The sequence below is a fragment of the Choloepus didactylus genome, chromosome 8 (assembly GCF_015220235.1).
Source record: "Choloepus didactylus isolate mChoDid1 chromosome 8, mChoDid1.pri, whole genome shotgun sequence".
Taxonomy (NCBI): Eukaryota; Metazoa; Chordata; class Mammalia; order Pilosa; family Megalonychidae; genus Choloepus; species Choloepus didactylus.
In genome coordinates, this window is record NC_051314.1 from 86,623,785 (window position 1) to 86,637,685 (window position 13,901).

The 13,901-nt window shown below is 45.8% G+C and overlaps 1 protein-coding gene across 1 annotated transcript; it reads left to right on the forward strand.

Moving 5' to 3' along the window:
- DDX23 (DEAD-box helicase 23) lies at positions 1-13,143 on the forward strand. Its single transcript, XM_037847791.1, has 17 exons — positions 1-80; positions 3,587-3,795; positions 4,243-4,353; positions 6,068-6,161; positions 6,272-6,337; positions 6,491-6,629; positions 6,911-7,044; positions 7,180-7,292; positions 7,545-7,688; positions 7,789-8,014; positions 8,314-8,459; positions 8,814-8,991; positions 9,676-9,918; positions 10,347-10,498; positions 10,713-10,821; positions 11,590-11,764; positions 12,219-13,143. Exons 2-17 carry the CDS (start codon positions 3,587-3,589, stop codon positions 12,440-12,442), a joined length of 2,463 nt encoding a protein of 820 aa, XP_037703719.1. The 5' UTR covers positions 1-80; the 3' UTR covers positions 12,443-13,143.
- Positions 13,144-13,901: the final 758 nt, after the last annotated feature.

A 13,901-nucleotide genomic window follows, 5' to 3' on the forward strand; every position in this document is an offset into this window, starting at 1 on the left:
AACTCGGTGACCAGGAAACGGGAAAGATGGCGACTGCTTGGCGACGTTAAGGCCGCGTTGGACGGCTTAGACTCAGGGTGGTGAGTCCTGGGCGATAGAGGCGATTCTCAGTAGCTTGCAAGAGAGGGCGAGAGTGGGGACATGGCGGTGGCCGTTGCTTCCGGGATGAGGCGGAGAAGAACGCCTCAGGAAAGGAGCACGAGCGTGGGAGGCTCTGGCGGGCAAGAGCGAAGGGGCGCGGGCCCTAGGGGGAGTGTCGGCTCCTGGGGGGCAGAGACCAAGAACCTGGACGGGAGTCGACGTTGTTACGGGTCCAGACCTCTGCCCACAGGCAAAGTACCTGCGATACCCCCAGTTCGACCTAATTCCTTCGTGCTTCCAGTAGACCTTGCTGCAGCCGAACTGGAACTCTGGCTTTTCTCCCAGAACCAGTCCATGCTTTCCCGCCTCTGTGCCTCCTGTATTATTTCTTTTGCCAGGAATGACTTCCTTTCCTCGCTCTCAATTACACATCTTCGGATTCTGCCCATACTTAAGGGCTCAAGAACGGTTTCCTCTGCGGAACCTTCGAAATCCCTTTTCGCAAACTTCATTTGAACTCCGGTAATACTTAGCTGAGCCTTCATCCTGGCATCTATCTGCTGTATGTGTGCAATCCCCACTGTTGTTCTATAAGCCTTCTGTGGGCAGGATCTTCCTGGTTTCCTTTTGTAACTCACAAAGTACCTAGAATGTTGCTTTGCATATAGTAGACAATTTGAAAATTACTTAATTGAATGAAAAAAAGTTCTGCCCCTGCCCTACAAGAACTGAGAAACTCAAAGATTTGGAAGTTTGAAAGGGAGTTGCCAGGAAGCAATAGACAGAGTCAACTTGGTTATCTGACCCTTGTGATAAGTAAATCTATAATAAAAATCGTCTAAATTTACTGTCTTCATATTCCTACTTATTCTCTTGTCAACTCTCTCCACTCAGGCTTCTGCTCCCTCCATGGTATTGAAACAGCTTTTGTCAAGGTCACTAACAATCTCCGTTTTTCCAAATGCACGGTAATTTCTCTATATCTTGTTCTTTCTCCACCTCATTAGTATTTGACACCGTTGACTACTCCCTCCTTGAAACAGTTTTTTTGGCTTTCCATCATGCCATACTTTCCTTTTTTTCCTCCTTTTCTCACTGACTGCTGCTTTTATTCTGGTTTTTTCCTCTGGCTTCCCTCTGCCTGATCTTTTAAATGTTGGAGTGCCCCAGAGCTCAATTAACTGTACTGCTTACTTAGATAATATCATTTTGTGCCTTATGACTTCAAAAGCCATCTTATGTATTGGGGACTCATATTTTTGTTTCCAATCATGAACTCTCCTCTGGGTTCCAGATTTGCATATCTGACTGCCTTCCTGGAATCTCTACTTGGTTGTCTTATTGACATCTCACACTCAACCCTAGTGAAACTTTTGATTTCCTCTTGAATCTGTTCTCCTCCAGTCTTCTGTGGTTCAGTAATGTCACCACAAACCATTAAGTTGCTTAAACCATAAATTTAGGAGTTATCTTTGTGTCTGCTCTTCCCCTCTTTCCCCTTCTTGGTAAGTCCTGTCAGCCTTGCTTCCAGAGTATCCCCTGAAGCTGTCTACCTCTTTCCATCTCTGTTGCCACCTTCCTAGAAAAAGCCACCATTGTTTCTTGCCTGCACTACTGTAATAGCATTCTCAGTGGTTCTCTTTCCACTCTTGCCTCCCTACTACATATTTCCTAGCAAATTACCAAAGTGATTCTTTTAAAATGTTTTATTACATCACGTCACATCACTTCCTGTTTAAAACCCTTCTAACATTCTCATTATAGTCAGATTAAAATCCTAATTCCTTGCTCTGGTTTATAACCCATTTCCAGATCTGCCTCCTGCCTACTTCACTGACCTCATCTTGAATCAGTCTTCTCCCTGGGTTAGTGCCATTCAGCCACACAAAGTCTGTTTTTAATTAGCAAACATGCTAAGCTAGTTCCTGCCCCAGTGCCTTAATTTGCTATCCCTTCTACCTAATAAATTATTTTCCCTGAACTTTGCATGGCTCTTTCTTTCCCTTCAATCAAGTCTAGCTTAAATGTCATCTAAAAAATTATTCCCTGAGCTTTCTATCTCTTGTTCATACCCTTCCCCTATCATATCACCCTGTTTTATTTTCTTCATTAGCACTTATTAGCACTCATTATTCTTATCTCTCTGCCTAATTGCTTATTGTCCACTACATTAGAAAGTAGAGACTTTGGTTTGTTCACTGCTGTAGCTCTAGCACCTAGAACAGTTTCTAGTGCCTACTGGGTGCTCATGAATATTCAGTGAAAGAATGAATGATGTCCATGATGCTTTATAGAGCGTGTAGCCTTTCCTCTGGACTGTTTCCTTAGGGATGTAAGTAGGAGACATATAATTTCCATGCAATATGTATGATCTGTTGATATAGTACATTCAGTCATTTCTCAGGAAATTGTCAGATTAAAATGGGTTGTTTCCACCTTTTGTAAGTGCTACTTATTCGTTTTTCTTTCTCACCTTTTCACATTTCCTTCTTGAGAATATATGGCAGGGAATCGCATGAAAAGGGGGAATTGTAAGCTAAAGTTTATGGAACTGATATTCTAGCTGAACCAGATGTGGATACATTCTGAGAAATGTATCCTAAGCCTTAGAGATGATGGTGATGATGATGGGCTAGAGGAAAATTCAGACTTGCTGTCATTTTAGCTCCTGGCTGAAGTAGGTTTTGTAGTCCAAGGGACAGTCAGTAGTGTGGCATGGTGTTCTATGTCCCCCAGGCAGGAGAGGAACAGAACAAATTCCTGCTCAAACCTTTCATGACACTGGGTAATGTCAGTATAGCTTGTCAAGACTGTGAAAAATTTGAGTAGGGAATGTCAGTCAGGACTTCTGGGACTGCTAGTTTTGGGTACATTTCTTTTAATGTTCATTTTCTTTTGCCCACAATAAAAGTGGGTTTGTTTATCCATTTAAATTTAGATTTTCCTTGAGCCTAATTCTTTGGGGGTGCTGATTATAATTCCAAATCTCAAAGTTAAACTTTTTTTTTTCTTCCCTCTCCTAAGCTTTCTTTATGTACTCAAAAGGTCTTTATCTCCTCTAGACATACATGTGTTGATGATCCTGGTGGGCTGGCAGATCTAATAGACTTAAGAAATCAATACAAGATGTTTCTAGAGATGGATGGTTCATTGTTCATTCACTAACACTTCTTTTAGTACTCTTCTGGGGTGTAATTACAAAATGTGACATACTCATTGTACAGATTTAGAAATGAACATATACACACAGGAATCACAGAGGGACGGTATAATGTAGTAAATAAGAGTGAGCCTCTGAAGCCTGAGTTCTTGGAACTCTGCTACTATACCTGAAATGTCTTTAGGCAAGTTACTTTATATACCTGACCTTCAGTTTCCTCATCTGTAGAGTGGGCATACTAATATATCTACCTCATAGGATTGTTTGGAGATTACGTAGCAATTATATATAAGCAGTTTCGGATAGTACCCAGTACATAATAAGTATTTCTCTTACCAATGACAGATGGCAGGAGAGCTGGCTGACAAGAAGGACCGTGATGCGTCACCTTCCAAGGAGGAAAGGAAGCGATCGAGGACTCCTGACAGAGAGCGGGAAAGAGATCGGGACCGGAAATCTTCCCCATCTAAAGATAGGAAGCGGCATCGTTCAAGGGATAGACGTCGAGGAGGCAGCCGTTCTCGCTCCCGTTCTCGTTCAAAATCGACGGAAAGGTAAAGTAACTTTGTAAGTCTGTTACATGGGAGGGGACAGTACATTTCAGACTTTTTCATTGTCAGCCACCCAGATGCCTCCAGTGTTAGGACATCAGTCTTTATATACTTCTCTGCTCCTTTCCCAATTGGATCTGCAGATATTTTCAGTTTTCCTCAGTAGTGCTTAAAGGTTAAGAGGGAACTTGTAAGGTGAAGGCCCAGATGAGCAAAGAATGTAGGTCTTCTAAAATAATCTTTGGTCTGTCATTGCCATTAATACTTAGCAGTACAGTTCTGATCTACTAGACCTTCCTAGAATCCCCTCATAATTTTCCCAAGAAATATATTCCCCAGTTTGAAAAACATTACTTTGGGGAGAAAAGACCATGGGAACCTTCTTAGGGCTGCAATGAAGTAGGATGCTCTGAAAATATTGAGTGATTTCTTAAGTTTGCTGTATTCCAGAGAACGGCGGCACAAAGAACGAGAACGAGAGAAGGAGCGGGATCGCAACAAGAAGGACCGAGATCGGGACAAGGATGGTCACAGGCGGGACAAGGATCGTAAACGATCCAGGTACCTGAGAGAATGAGAATAGGCTCTAGGTGAACACGCTTATCTCCTCCTAGCTACATCTGAGCTGGGTCAGCATCATAGGGTAGTAAATTTCTCTTAGTGGATCCTATTGGAAGTTACTGCTGAACTGTCTGCTTTTGAAAGATAACCAGTTAGTGAAGTCACAGCTCTTTGAGGGTAAACTTGTTTTTAGAGTTTAGCAATTAGTTTGGAAAGGTTACCAGCCTACAAAACATTCCTTTTTCTCTATCAGATCAGTCAGTTCCTACCCAACATAAATTTATTGGAATGCCCCAGTGTCTTGATCTCTTTCCTCTGGAAACTATCTTTGCAAAGTTCTTATTAGACCCTGAGTGTGTAGGTAAGCAGTCAGGGCAAAGGACATAGTATGCAAAACAGAAGCACAGTGGGGTCGTTTGAGATCTTTTGTAGATTAAGCTAATAGCAGGCATTAAGAAAGGATTTATGGGACGACTAAGAAGGAAAAATGAGAATGAGGCATATGTAGCAGTATCTGGGAGGGGTGTGTGTAGGTGGCTTTGAAGGCTAAATTCATTCATTGTGTACTTTAAAGTTAAGCAGGACTTTTTTTTCCCCCAGTGTGCAACTGTTTTTTGAAGGATTTATTTTTGATGTCAGTAGTGAAGACATTTTTCTCAGAAGATAGTTTCAGAAAAGGAGATGTAGGTAACTTAACCCTTAGATTAAGGGGCAAATAATCTTCACGGAATTTTTGTTAAAACACTTTTCCACAAATGGTAAAGTGTTGTTATTGCTGCTGTTAGCTTTTATAAGGATGTGTTATTAATATCTAAGGAAGCCCTGGCCAAGGCTGGGCCATCATTAGGTTCCTGAGCAGGCAGGGTGACCAGGACTGTTAAGGGAGCTCCAGGACATGATGGATGAGCATAGGCCAGTCTTGTTGTATCAAGGCTAAACTTCCATCTTCTTTTTGAGGCTCATCCTGAACCTCATCCAGGGACCAGGGGTAAGACAGCGATATGGACTTTTTTTTTTTTTTTTTTTTTTTTAAATCTTCATTTTATTGAGATATATTCACATACCACGCAGTCATACAAAACAAATCGTACTTTCGATTGTTTACAGTACCATTACATAGTTGTACATTCATCACCTAAATCAATCCCTGACACCTTCATTAGCACACACACAAAAATAACAAGAATAATAATTAGAGTGAAAAAGAGCAATTGAAGTAAAAAAGAACACTGGGTACCTTTGTCTGTTTGTTTCCTTCCCCTATTTTTCTACTCATCCATCCATAACCTAGACAAAGTGGAGTGTGGTCCTTATGGCTTTCCCAATCCCATTGTCACCCCTCATAAGCTACATTTTTATACAACTGTCTTCGAGATTCATGGGTTCTGGGTTGTAGTTTGATAGTTTCAGGTATCCACCACCAGCTACCCCAATTCTTTGGAACCTAAAAAGGGTTGTCTAAAGTGTGCATAAGAGTGCCCACCAGAGTGACCTCTCGGCTCCTTTTGGAATCTCTCTGCCACTGAAGCTTATTTCATTTCCTTTCACATCCCCCTTTTGGTCAAGAAGATGTTCTCCGTCCCACGATGCCAGGTCTACATTCCTCCCCGGGAGTCATATTCCACGTTGCCAGGGAGATTCACTCCCCTGGGTGTCTGATCCCACGTAGGGGGGAGGGAGTGATATGGACTTTTTTCCTTCCTTTTCTTTGAAGTTTATCTCCTGGCCGAGGAAAAGATTTTAAATCTCGGAAGGACAGAGACTCTAAGAAGGATGAAGAAGATGAACATGGCGATAAGAAGCCTAAGGTAAAGGAAAGGAAGGATTATCTCATCTTCCTCTTCAACTCAAGTCCTGCTTTGTTAATCTTCAAAGAGAGAGCGACCTTATGGACTGAAGTCCTGTGTTTTCTCTTCAGGCCCAGCCATTATCCCTGGAGGAACTTCTGGCCAAGAAAAAGGCTGAAGAAGAAGCTGAGGCCAAGGTAAGAGCTTGGGGTCCTAGGCCTATTTGTGCTTTCCTCAACAGGTAAAATGCCCAGTAGGATATTTGAGGCCTTCCTGCTGATTCTCCCATCAGCGATATGATTGTACCTTGCCGTCACATCCTTTGTTTATGGTTCCACTCTGTTTTGTAGCCCAAGTTCCTCTCCAAGGCAGAACGAGAGGCTGAAGCTCTAAAGCGGCGACAGCAGGAGGTGGAGGAGCGGCAAAAGATGCTTGAAGAGGAGAGGAAGAAGAGGAAACAGTTCCAAGACATGGGCAGGAAGATGTTGGGTTCGTTTTCCTACCCTGTGGAAAGATGAGCAGGAAAAGATTATATAGATTATAGAGTTACTTGGGAGAGAGAGAAAACTGTTTGCTCTGGATTTTCGAAGAGGAGAGGGTGAAGGAGTTTTATGAGAAAAATAGCTTTCGGTTAGATCTCCATTTCCCTCACATCATGAATCTGCCCTTTTTTTTTTCTTACTTGGTGTATATTTGCTGTATCCTCTCCATGCCCTTTCCTCTTTTCTTCCATTGACCTCTTCTGTAGCTTTCCTTTCTTTGGTCTACAGAAGACCCTCAGGAACGGGAACGTCGGGAACGCCGGGAGAGGATGGAGCGGGAGACCAATGGAAATGAGGATGAGGAAGGGCGGCAGAAGATCCGGGAAGAAAAGGATAAGAGCAAGGAACTGCATGCTATTAAGGTACAGGCATCCGTTCTGCCCTCATTTTCCTCACACAAAAATAAAGTTTAATTGTTTGGCCATTCTGATTTCTGCATGACCCAAAATGTATTTGGGCTTTGAATTTGATGGGCTTTGTGTTGTCTTCTGGGGCAGGAGCGTTATCTGGGTGGCATCAAGAAGCGGCGCCGAACGAGGCATCTCAATGACCGCAAGTTTGTCTTTGAGTGGGATGCTTCTGAGGACACATCCATTGACTACAACCCCTTGTGAGTGGCTTTGGGCCTAAGTGCTAGGTCTTTTGCCCTACGCAGTTCCAAGAGAGAAATGGCCACTGTAGAGGTGGGAGAAGTAAGATAAGTTGGGATAGGCAAATTGATGAACTAATAGCCAGCCAGCCCTCTAGGAAACACCCTGGCAGGAAGGGAAATGGTAGAAGGGAAAAGGTAATATAGCCTGTCCTTCCTTCCTGGTGCCATAACAATGCGTTCTCTGTTTTTCTTCCTCTGTCTCAATCCCAGGTATAAGGAACGACATCAGGTACAATTGTTGGGGCGAGGCTTCATTGCAGGCATTGACCTAAAACAGCAGAAACGAGAGCAGTCACGTTTCTATGGAGACCTAATGGAGAAGAGGCGAACACTGGAAGAAAAGGAGCAGGAAGAGTGAGTGATCGGGACTAGGAGTGGTTGAGCAGAGCTCAGAGTATCTACAGAAAAGAATTGGAGGGTACTGATTTCTGTCATGCCTCCCATCCTGCTCTAGGGCAAGACTCCGGAAACTTCGTAAGAAGGAAGCCAAGCAGCGCTGGGATGACCGGCACTGGTCCCAGAAGAAGTTAGATGAGATGACGGACAGGGACTGGCGGATCTTCCGCGAAGACTACAGCATTACCACCAAAGGTGGCAAGATCCCCAATCCCATCCGCTCCTGGAAAGACTCTTCTCTGCCTCCACACATCTTGGAGGTTATTGATAAGTGTGGCTACAAGGTAAGGAGGGCAGCTTGGCCTGTTTCTACCTTCTAGGAGATACAGACTTTATTTGGGAATAGAGAACTTGTTCCTTGACTCTTTGGTGCATTCTTTGCCAGTGGACACCAACATGACAGGGTCTGTGTTACTTTCTAAAGTCTTAACTTTTAATGCTTGTGTTTCTTCTCAGTTTTCCGTTCCTGTGAGCTGTACTTGGTGTCCTCTCATTGTGCAAGCATGTGTGTCTACTCTGTCAGCAGTAGCCCAGATAGTATAATTCTGTCTGTACCCGTTACATTCTCTCTGGGTCATTGCAGGAACCAACACCTATCCAGCGCCAGGCAATTCCCATTGGGCTACAGAATCGTGACATCATTGGTGTAGCCGAGACTGGCAGTGGCAAGACAGCAGCCTTCCTCATCCCCTTGCTGGTCTGGATCACCACACTTCCCAAGATCGACAGGTAGGGTCAGCTGCCCCAGGTGCAGTGGGTTTGGCTGGGTAGAGGTGAAACTGGCAAACTAGTGTTTGGTTTTCTTTTTAAGTCTAAATCAGAAACCTCCTTTTTAAATCTGGGACAGATGTTGGGAAATAATTGGCTCATGATATCAAGGAAGTGTTTTATTTTGTTGCTGGCAAGGACCACTCCCTAGATACCTTTGCTACTCTGGAGTCTCAGATTTTTGAATGGGATCATTGCTTTTCCCACCCCACCTCCATTCCCATAGCTGCCCTTAAGAGTGACTTGGTCTTGTTCCTGTTAGTGGTTGGATGAGAATAAGCCTGATGAAGCTGTGGGATTCCCCATTTACCACAGGATTGAAGAGTCAGACCAGGGCCCTTATGCCATCATCCTGGCTCCCACCCGTGAGTTGGCTCAGCAGATTGAGGAAGAGACCATCAAGTTTGGGAAGCCACTGGGCATCCGCACTGTGGCTGTCATTGGTGGCATCTCCAGAGAAGACCAGGGCTTCAGACTGCGCATGGGTTGTGAGGTTTGTTCATCTTGCCAGCAGCCAGCCCACTCTTTGGAAAGGCTCTCTATTCTGGGGCTTTGTTTCTAGGTTATATCATAGATGTTCAGTAAAATTAAGAAAGGTCCTGGTTTATATATACATTCTACTGTTTGTTGAGAACTTACACACCAGGGATTATACTAAGCACATTGTATATATTAGCTCATTAATTCTCACAACAACCAGATGAGAGTAGATAGTGGTCTCTCCCAGAGGCTGAGGCTCAGGTTAATAACTTGCCCAAAGTCACACCCAACTGGTATGGACAGAGCTGTGATTCACATCCAGAGCTTTGCTCTTAATCACTCTGCCAGACCAGAGTATATATGTTGCCTTTTTCTCAGAATGGGGGAGGAGAATGGGAAACCAGTTTTTAACAAGAAGTCTGCTGTTGTGATTGAGTCTTCTGCAGACTCCTTAGAGTAATCCCTTTATACTACCCCCTCCACAATATCCCTTAGTTTTTCTCCCGTCTAGGGAAGTTCCTTCTGATTTTGCCTCCTCTGTGATTTCATGCCAGTTCATTGCCAAACATAACTGGAAGTTGGGGGCCCAAGTTCCTTAGTGATGGTGGTTTGTTACCCATGCAGATGGATAGTTCACAGGAGGGAGAAGAAAGGGCTAACTTCTGGATCCACATATAAATTATGCTCTCCTCCCCAGATTGTGATTGCCACTCCGGGACGTCTGATTGATGTGCTGGAGAACCGCTACCTGGTGCTGAGCCGCTGTACCTATGTGGTTTTGGATGAAGCAGATAGGATGATTGACATGGGCTTTGAGCCAGACGTCCAGAAGATTCTGGAGCACATGCCTGTCAGCAACCAGAAGCCAGACACGGATGAGGCTGAGGACCCTGAGAAGATGTTGGCCAACTTTGAGTCAGGGAAACATAAGTACCGCCAAGTAAGGCTGGTTCCCTTGGTTGGGAAAGGTTGGCAAGTTCCCAGACCTGCTTTGGGGTCCTTTTTGCTCTGGGGCCTACAGTACATGTTTCCAGAATGGTGAAGTATGTCTAGGTACAGTCCTCTTGACTGTTATAGGGGTGCAGCCATTTAGCTCAGTCCTGGAAAAATGATTCCAAAGTGTCCTGCTGTTACCCAGACCACAGATGTTAGCAAATGCTCCCAGCCCTTCCTGTCCTCAAAGGTTGTGAAGTGCCTTGATGAACAAGTAGTGAGGAAAGAAATGGGAAGGCAAAGGACACCATTTCCAAAGGCAGTGGCTAGCAAAACTCACCACCATTTTAGATTCTTTAGCCTGGGCTGAGCTGCTATGGTGATGGTGAGATACGTGTCTGCCTGGGTCCAGGGCTGACCTTCCTGTTTTCCCAGACAGTCATGTTTACGGCCACCATGCCCCCAGCGGTGGAGCGGCTGGCCCGGAGCTATCTTCGGCGACCTGCTGTGGTGTACATTGGCTCTGCAGGCAAGCCCCATGAACGTGTGGAACAGAAGGTCTTCCTCATGTCAGAGTCAGAAAAGAGGTACAGGGGAAACGGTGGGGAAAGGGCTTTGTGAACTTCTTTTAATGAAAGTGGTGACCAGGGGGTGATTGCTCTTCTGTATTGAAGAGCTTCAGTGTTCTTGTTCAGAATGCTATGGGCATTGAAAACCCTGGAATTGATGTTCATAGATTATGGTTGAACATTTCACTTGTAGTGGGAAGTAAGCATCTCATTTTTCTCCTCTTCATCCCAGGAAAAAGCTGCTGGCAATCTTGGAGCAAGGCTTTGATCCACCCATCATCATTTTTGTCAACCAGAAGAAGGGCTGCGATGTGTTGGCCAAATCCCTGGAGAAGATGGGGGTGTGTCTGGCAGGGAAGAGCAAAATCTGGCATCCACGGAGCTGTTTTCTCAAACTAGAGGGTCCCCTCAGGCTCCTGCTTTCAATTCTCACCCATCCTTTAACCTCTCCAGTATTTAACGAGTCAGAGCCAGAGGGCAAAGGGCAGTTTGATGGGGATAAGGAGTCCTGGGTTACTTGAAACGCCTCCCTGTCCATGCCAGCAATGCCAGCCAAAGCCGCCTAGGTCTCTGTACGTGGGGAGGGGCCAGGTAGAGATTTTGAGACACATTCCCTGGAAGGGTCTGAGGATAAGGAATAGAGTGGGTTAAAGCTATTTGTGTTTATATGTTTGGGAGGGGAATAATGTGGTCAGGAGGGAGATGTTGATAATCAGGGTCCTTTACTCCTAATACTGGTGTTTGAGGGAAAGAGTGTGTCTTCTCTGCTTAACTCTTTCACTTTGGTGTTCTTGATCCCTGCTTTCCATCCTGTTCTCTGATCCTAATTCTCTTCTCATCTGTCTGGCTCCATATGTGGCCCCTGATTGCTTTGCCTCTGACCTTACCTTCTCTATCCCTGCCACATCCCATACTCTACCATCCCTTTCTTCAGCTTATCTGTTCTCTCCTTTCTATTGTGTTCATTCTTTCTCCTGCCTCCTTCCCCTTCCCCTTCCACCCTGCTAATATCTCTAACTCTCCCTTTCTTTTCTGTCCCCACTCCTCCTAACTTCTGTGTCTTTCCATGATCCCATTGCTCTTTATTCACCTCACCATTCTTCCAACAGTATAATGCTTGTACACTGCATGGTGGAAAAGGCCAGGAGCAGCGAGAGTTTGCACTATCCAACCTCAAGGCTGGGGCCAAGGATATTTTGGTGGCTACAGATGTGGCTGGTCGTGGTATCGACATTCAAGATGTGTCTATGGTTGTCAACTATGATATGGCCAAAAACATTGAAGGTAAGTGCAGGAGAAAGTAGCTTTAGTCCAGGATAGAGTGAGACTCCTTATCTCTTCCCACTTAAAGTCGGGTGCTGCCCTGAGGAGGCTATTGCTGCCATCTCTCATGGCCCTGATTCCAGGATTGTGTGTCCCAACGAGAAGGGCTCCTCCCCTCTATCTCACGTGGATTTGTTGTGCCTGCACTTTGGGTCATAATTCTATCCTCAAAAGTGTGGAGCTAGGCAACTCTTGGTCTTAATGTGGTAGGATGGCCAAGAATCAGTAGTGGTAGTGGGGACATAAGACTCCAGTGGAGAATACTATAGGCATGTCAGGTTGAGTCAGCATGAGTTGTATTTACTGCCCTTGGCAGTGTGGTGGGGAAAGATGATGCCTTTAGAAATGGAAGCTTCAGACACTGCTCCCCAGGGTTTGGCCTGGTGTCCTGAGTGACATTCCTCCCAATTCCCAGATTACATCCACCGCATTGGCCGTACGGGACGAGCCGGCAAGAGTGGTGTGGCCATCACCTTCCTCACCAAAGAGGACTCCGCTGTGTTCTATGAGTTGAAGCAGGCCATCCTGGAGAGCCCAGTGTCTTCCTGCCCACCAGAGCTAGCCAACCACCCAGATGCCCAGCACAAGCCAGGCACCATCCTCACCAAGAAGCGCCGGGAAGAGACCATCTTTGCCTGACACAGCACTTCCCAAGGGTTTAAGGCCTTGTGCTGAAGCTGCCTGATGCCTGATGTTCAGGACCCTCACATCCCTCCTTCCATGTCCTCACTTTTGGGATATGGGGGCATATGAAACAGACTGCCGGACCCAGATGGTCAAGTCTGAAACCTGGGACTGCAGGAGAAGAAGCTGCTGTAGGAGGCAGGAAATGCAAATCGCCACAGGATTTTGGCCCAGCTCTGCCCCTGTGTGGGGCTTTGGGATTGTAGTTGGCCATAAGCTATTGCCAGGATATGGGGATGGGCGGTGAGCATTGTCTGCCTCCCCCGCCCCGCCACACACACTGAACAAGAAGCTGGCTGCCTGGATGGCACCTCCTTCGGCAGACTTGACTGCATAAGTGGCAGCAACATTGCAGTCCTGGGTGGCCCAGGACCTCTGGCACCATAAGGATTATGGACCTTGGACTCTAAACTGTCATTTTGACAGCTGTTTTCCCATTTGGATTATGAAACACGTTGAGAGCTTTTAGAGCTGTGTTCAGCCCCTTTGCCAAGGGGTGCTGTGCACTCTAGGCATCCCTCACCCAGGGAATTTTTTAGTAGATGTGGGGTCAGGGTGAGCTGGCTATGTCCATCTTGAAGTCACTGAGTGAAATTTCTGTTTTCTATTCTCTGAGATGAGTTTGTATGTTCTGAGAATAAATACATGGATATTAAGGCTGTGTCTAGTTCTAGCTGAACTCATCTTCACATTCTCCCTGGCACCGCAGAAGACAGAAGGGATAGCATTGGGCACAGTGGGCTGATTTGGAAAATGAAGTCACATCAAGTCTAGGGTGTTTGCTGGTAGTCTAGGTCTGTGGGTGGCACTTGAGGACAGATGGAAAATCTGTTGCCGCTGGATTGTAATGCATTTCCCCTCCCCTGCTCCAGCCCCAGGTAACTTGTAGCCCTGGCCTGGACACCCTCTAGGGAGCTTTGCATGAGGGTGAAAAAAAAGCAGTTGTAATACTTTGGTGGGTGAGGCACAATCAGAGCCAGTCTTCTACTCTGTCACTGTGCCTACACCCAGTCTTCAGTACCTCTGCTTGGGGTTCCCTCATTGCAGAGTCCACTGCTTGTGGGAGGAGATGGCACCAGAGGCATCAAGGAGTGAGGAGCTAGGCCTCGGTTGTGGTGAGAGCACTGCAGGGCCTGGGGCCTCCTGCTGACATCCCCTTATCCACCTGCTCTTCCTTGACCTTCAGAAAGAACGGGGCAGGTACATGGAGTTCACCTTGCAGCTCCTAGGGCCTTTTCAGCCTGAGGCAGGGACAGTGTAAAGCTATGATTAAGACTCTTCCTCCTTCTCACCTCCCAGAACAAGTCCTGTCTGTGCTACCTAATGTCTCCCGATACCTGGGCATGAGGCTGGGGATGTGAGTGTCAGGGAATACAGAAGCCCCTCCCCACAACTCCACCCTTGTTTCCTTCCC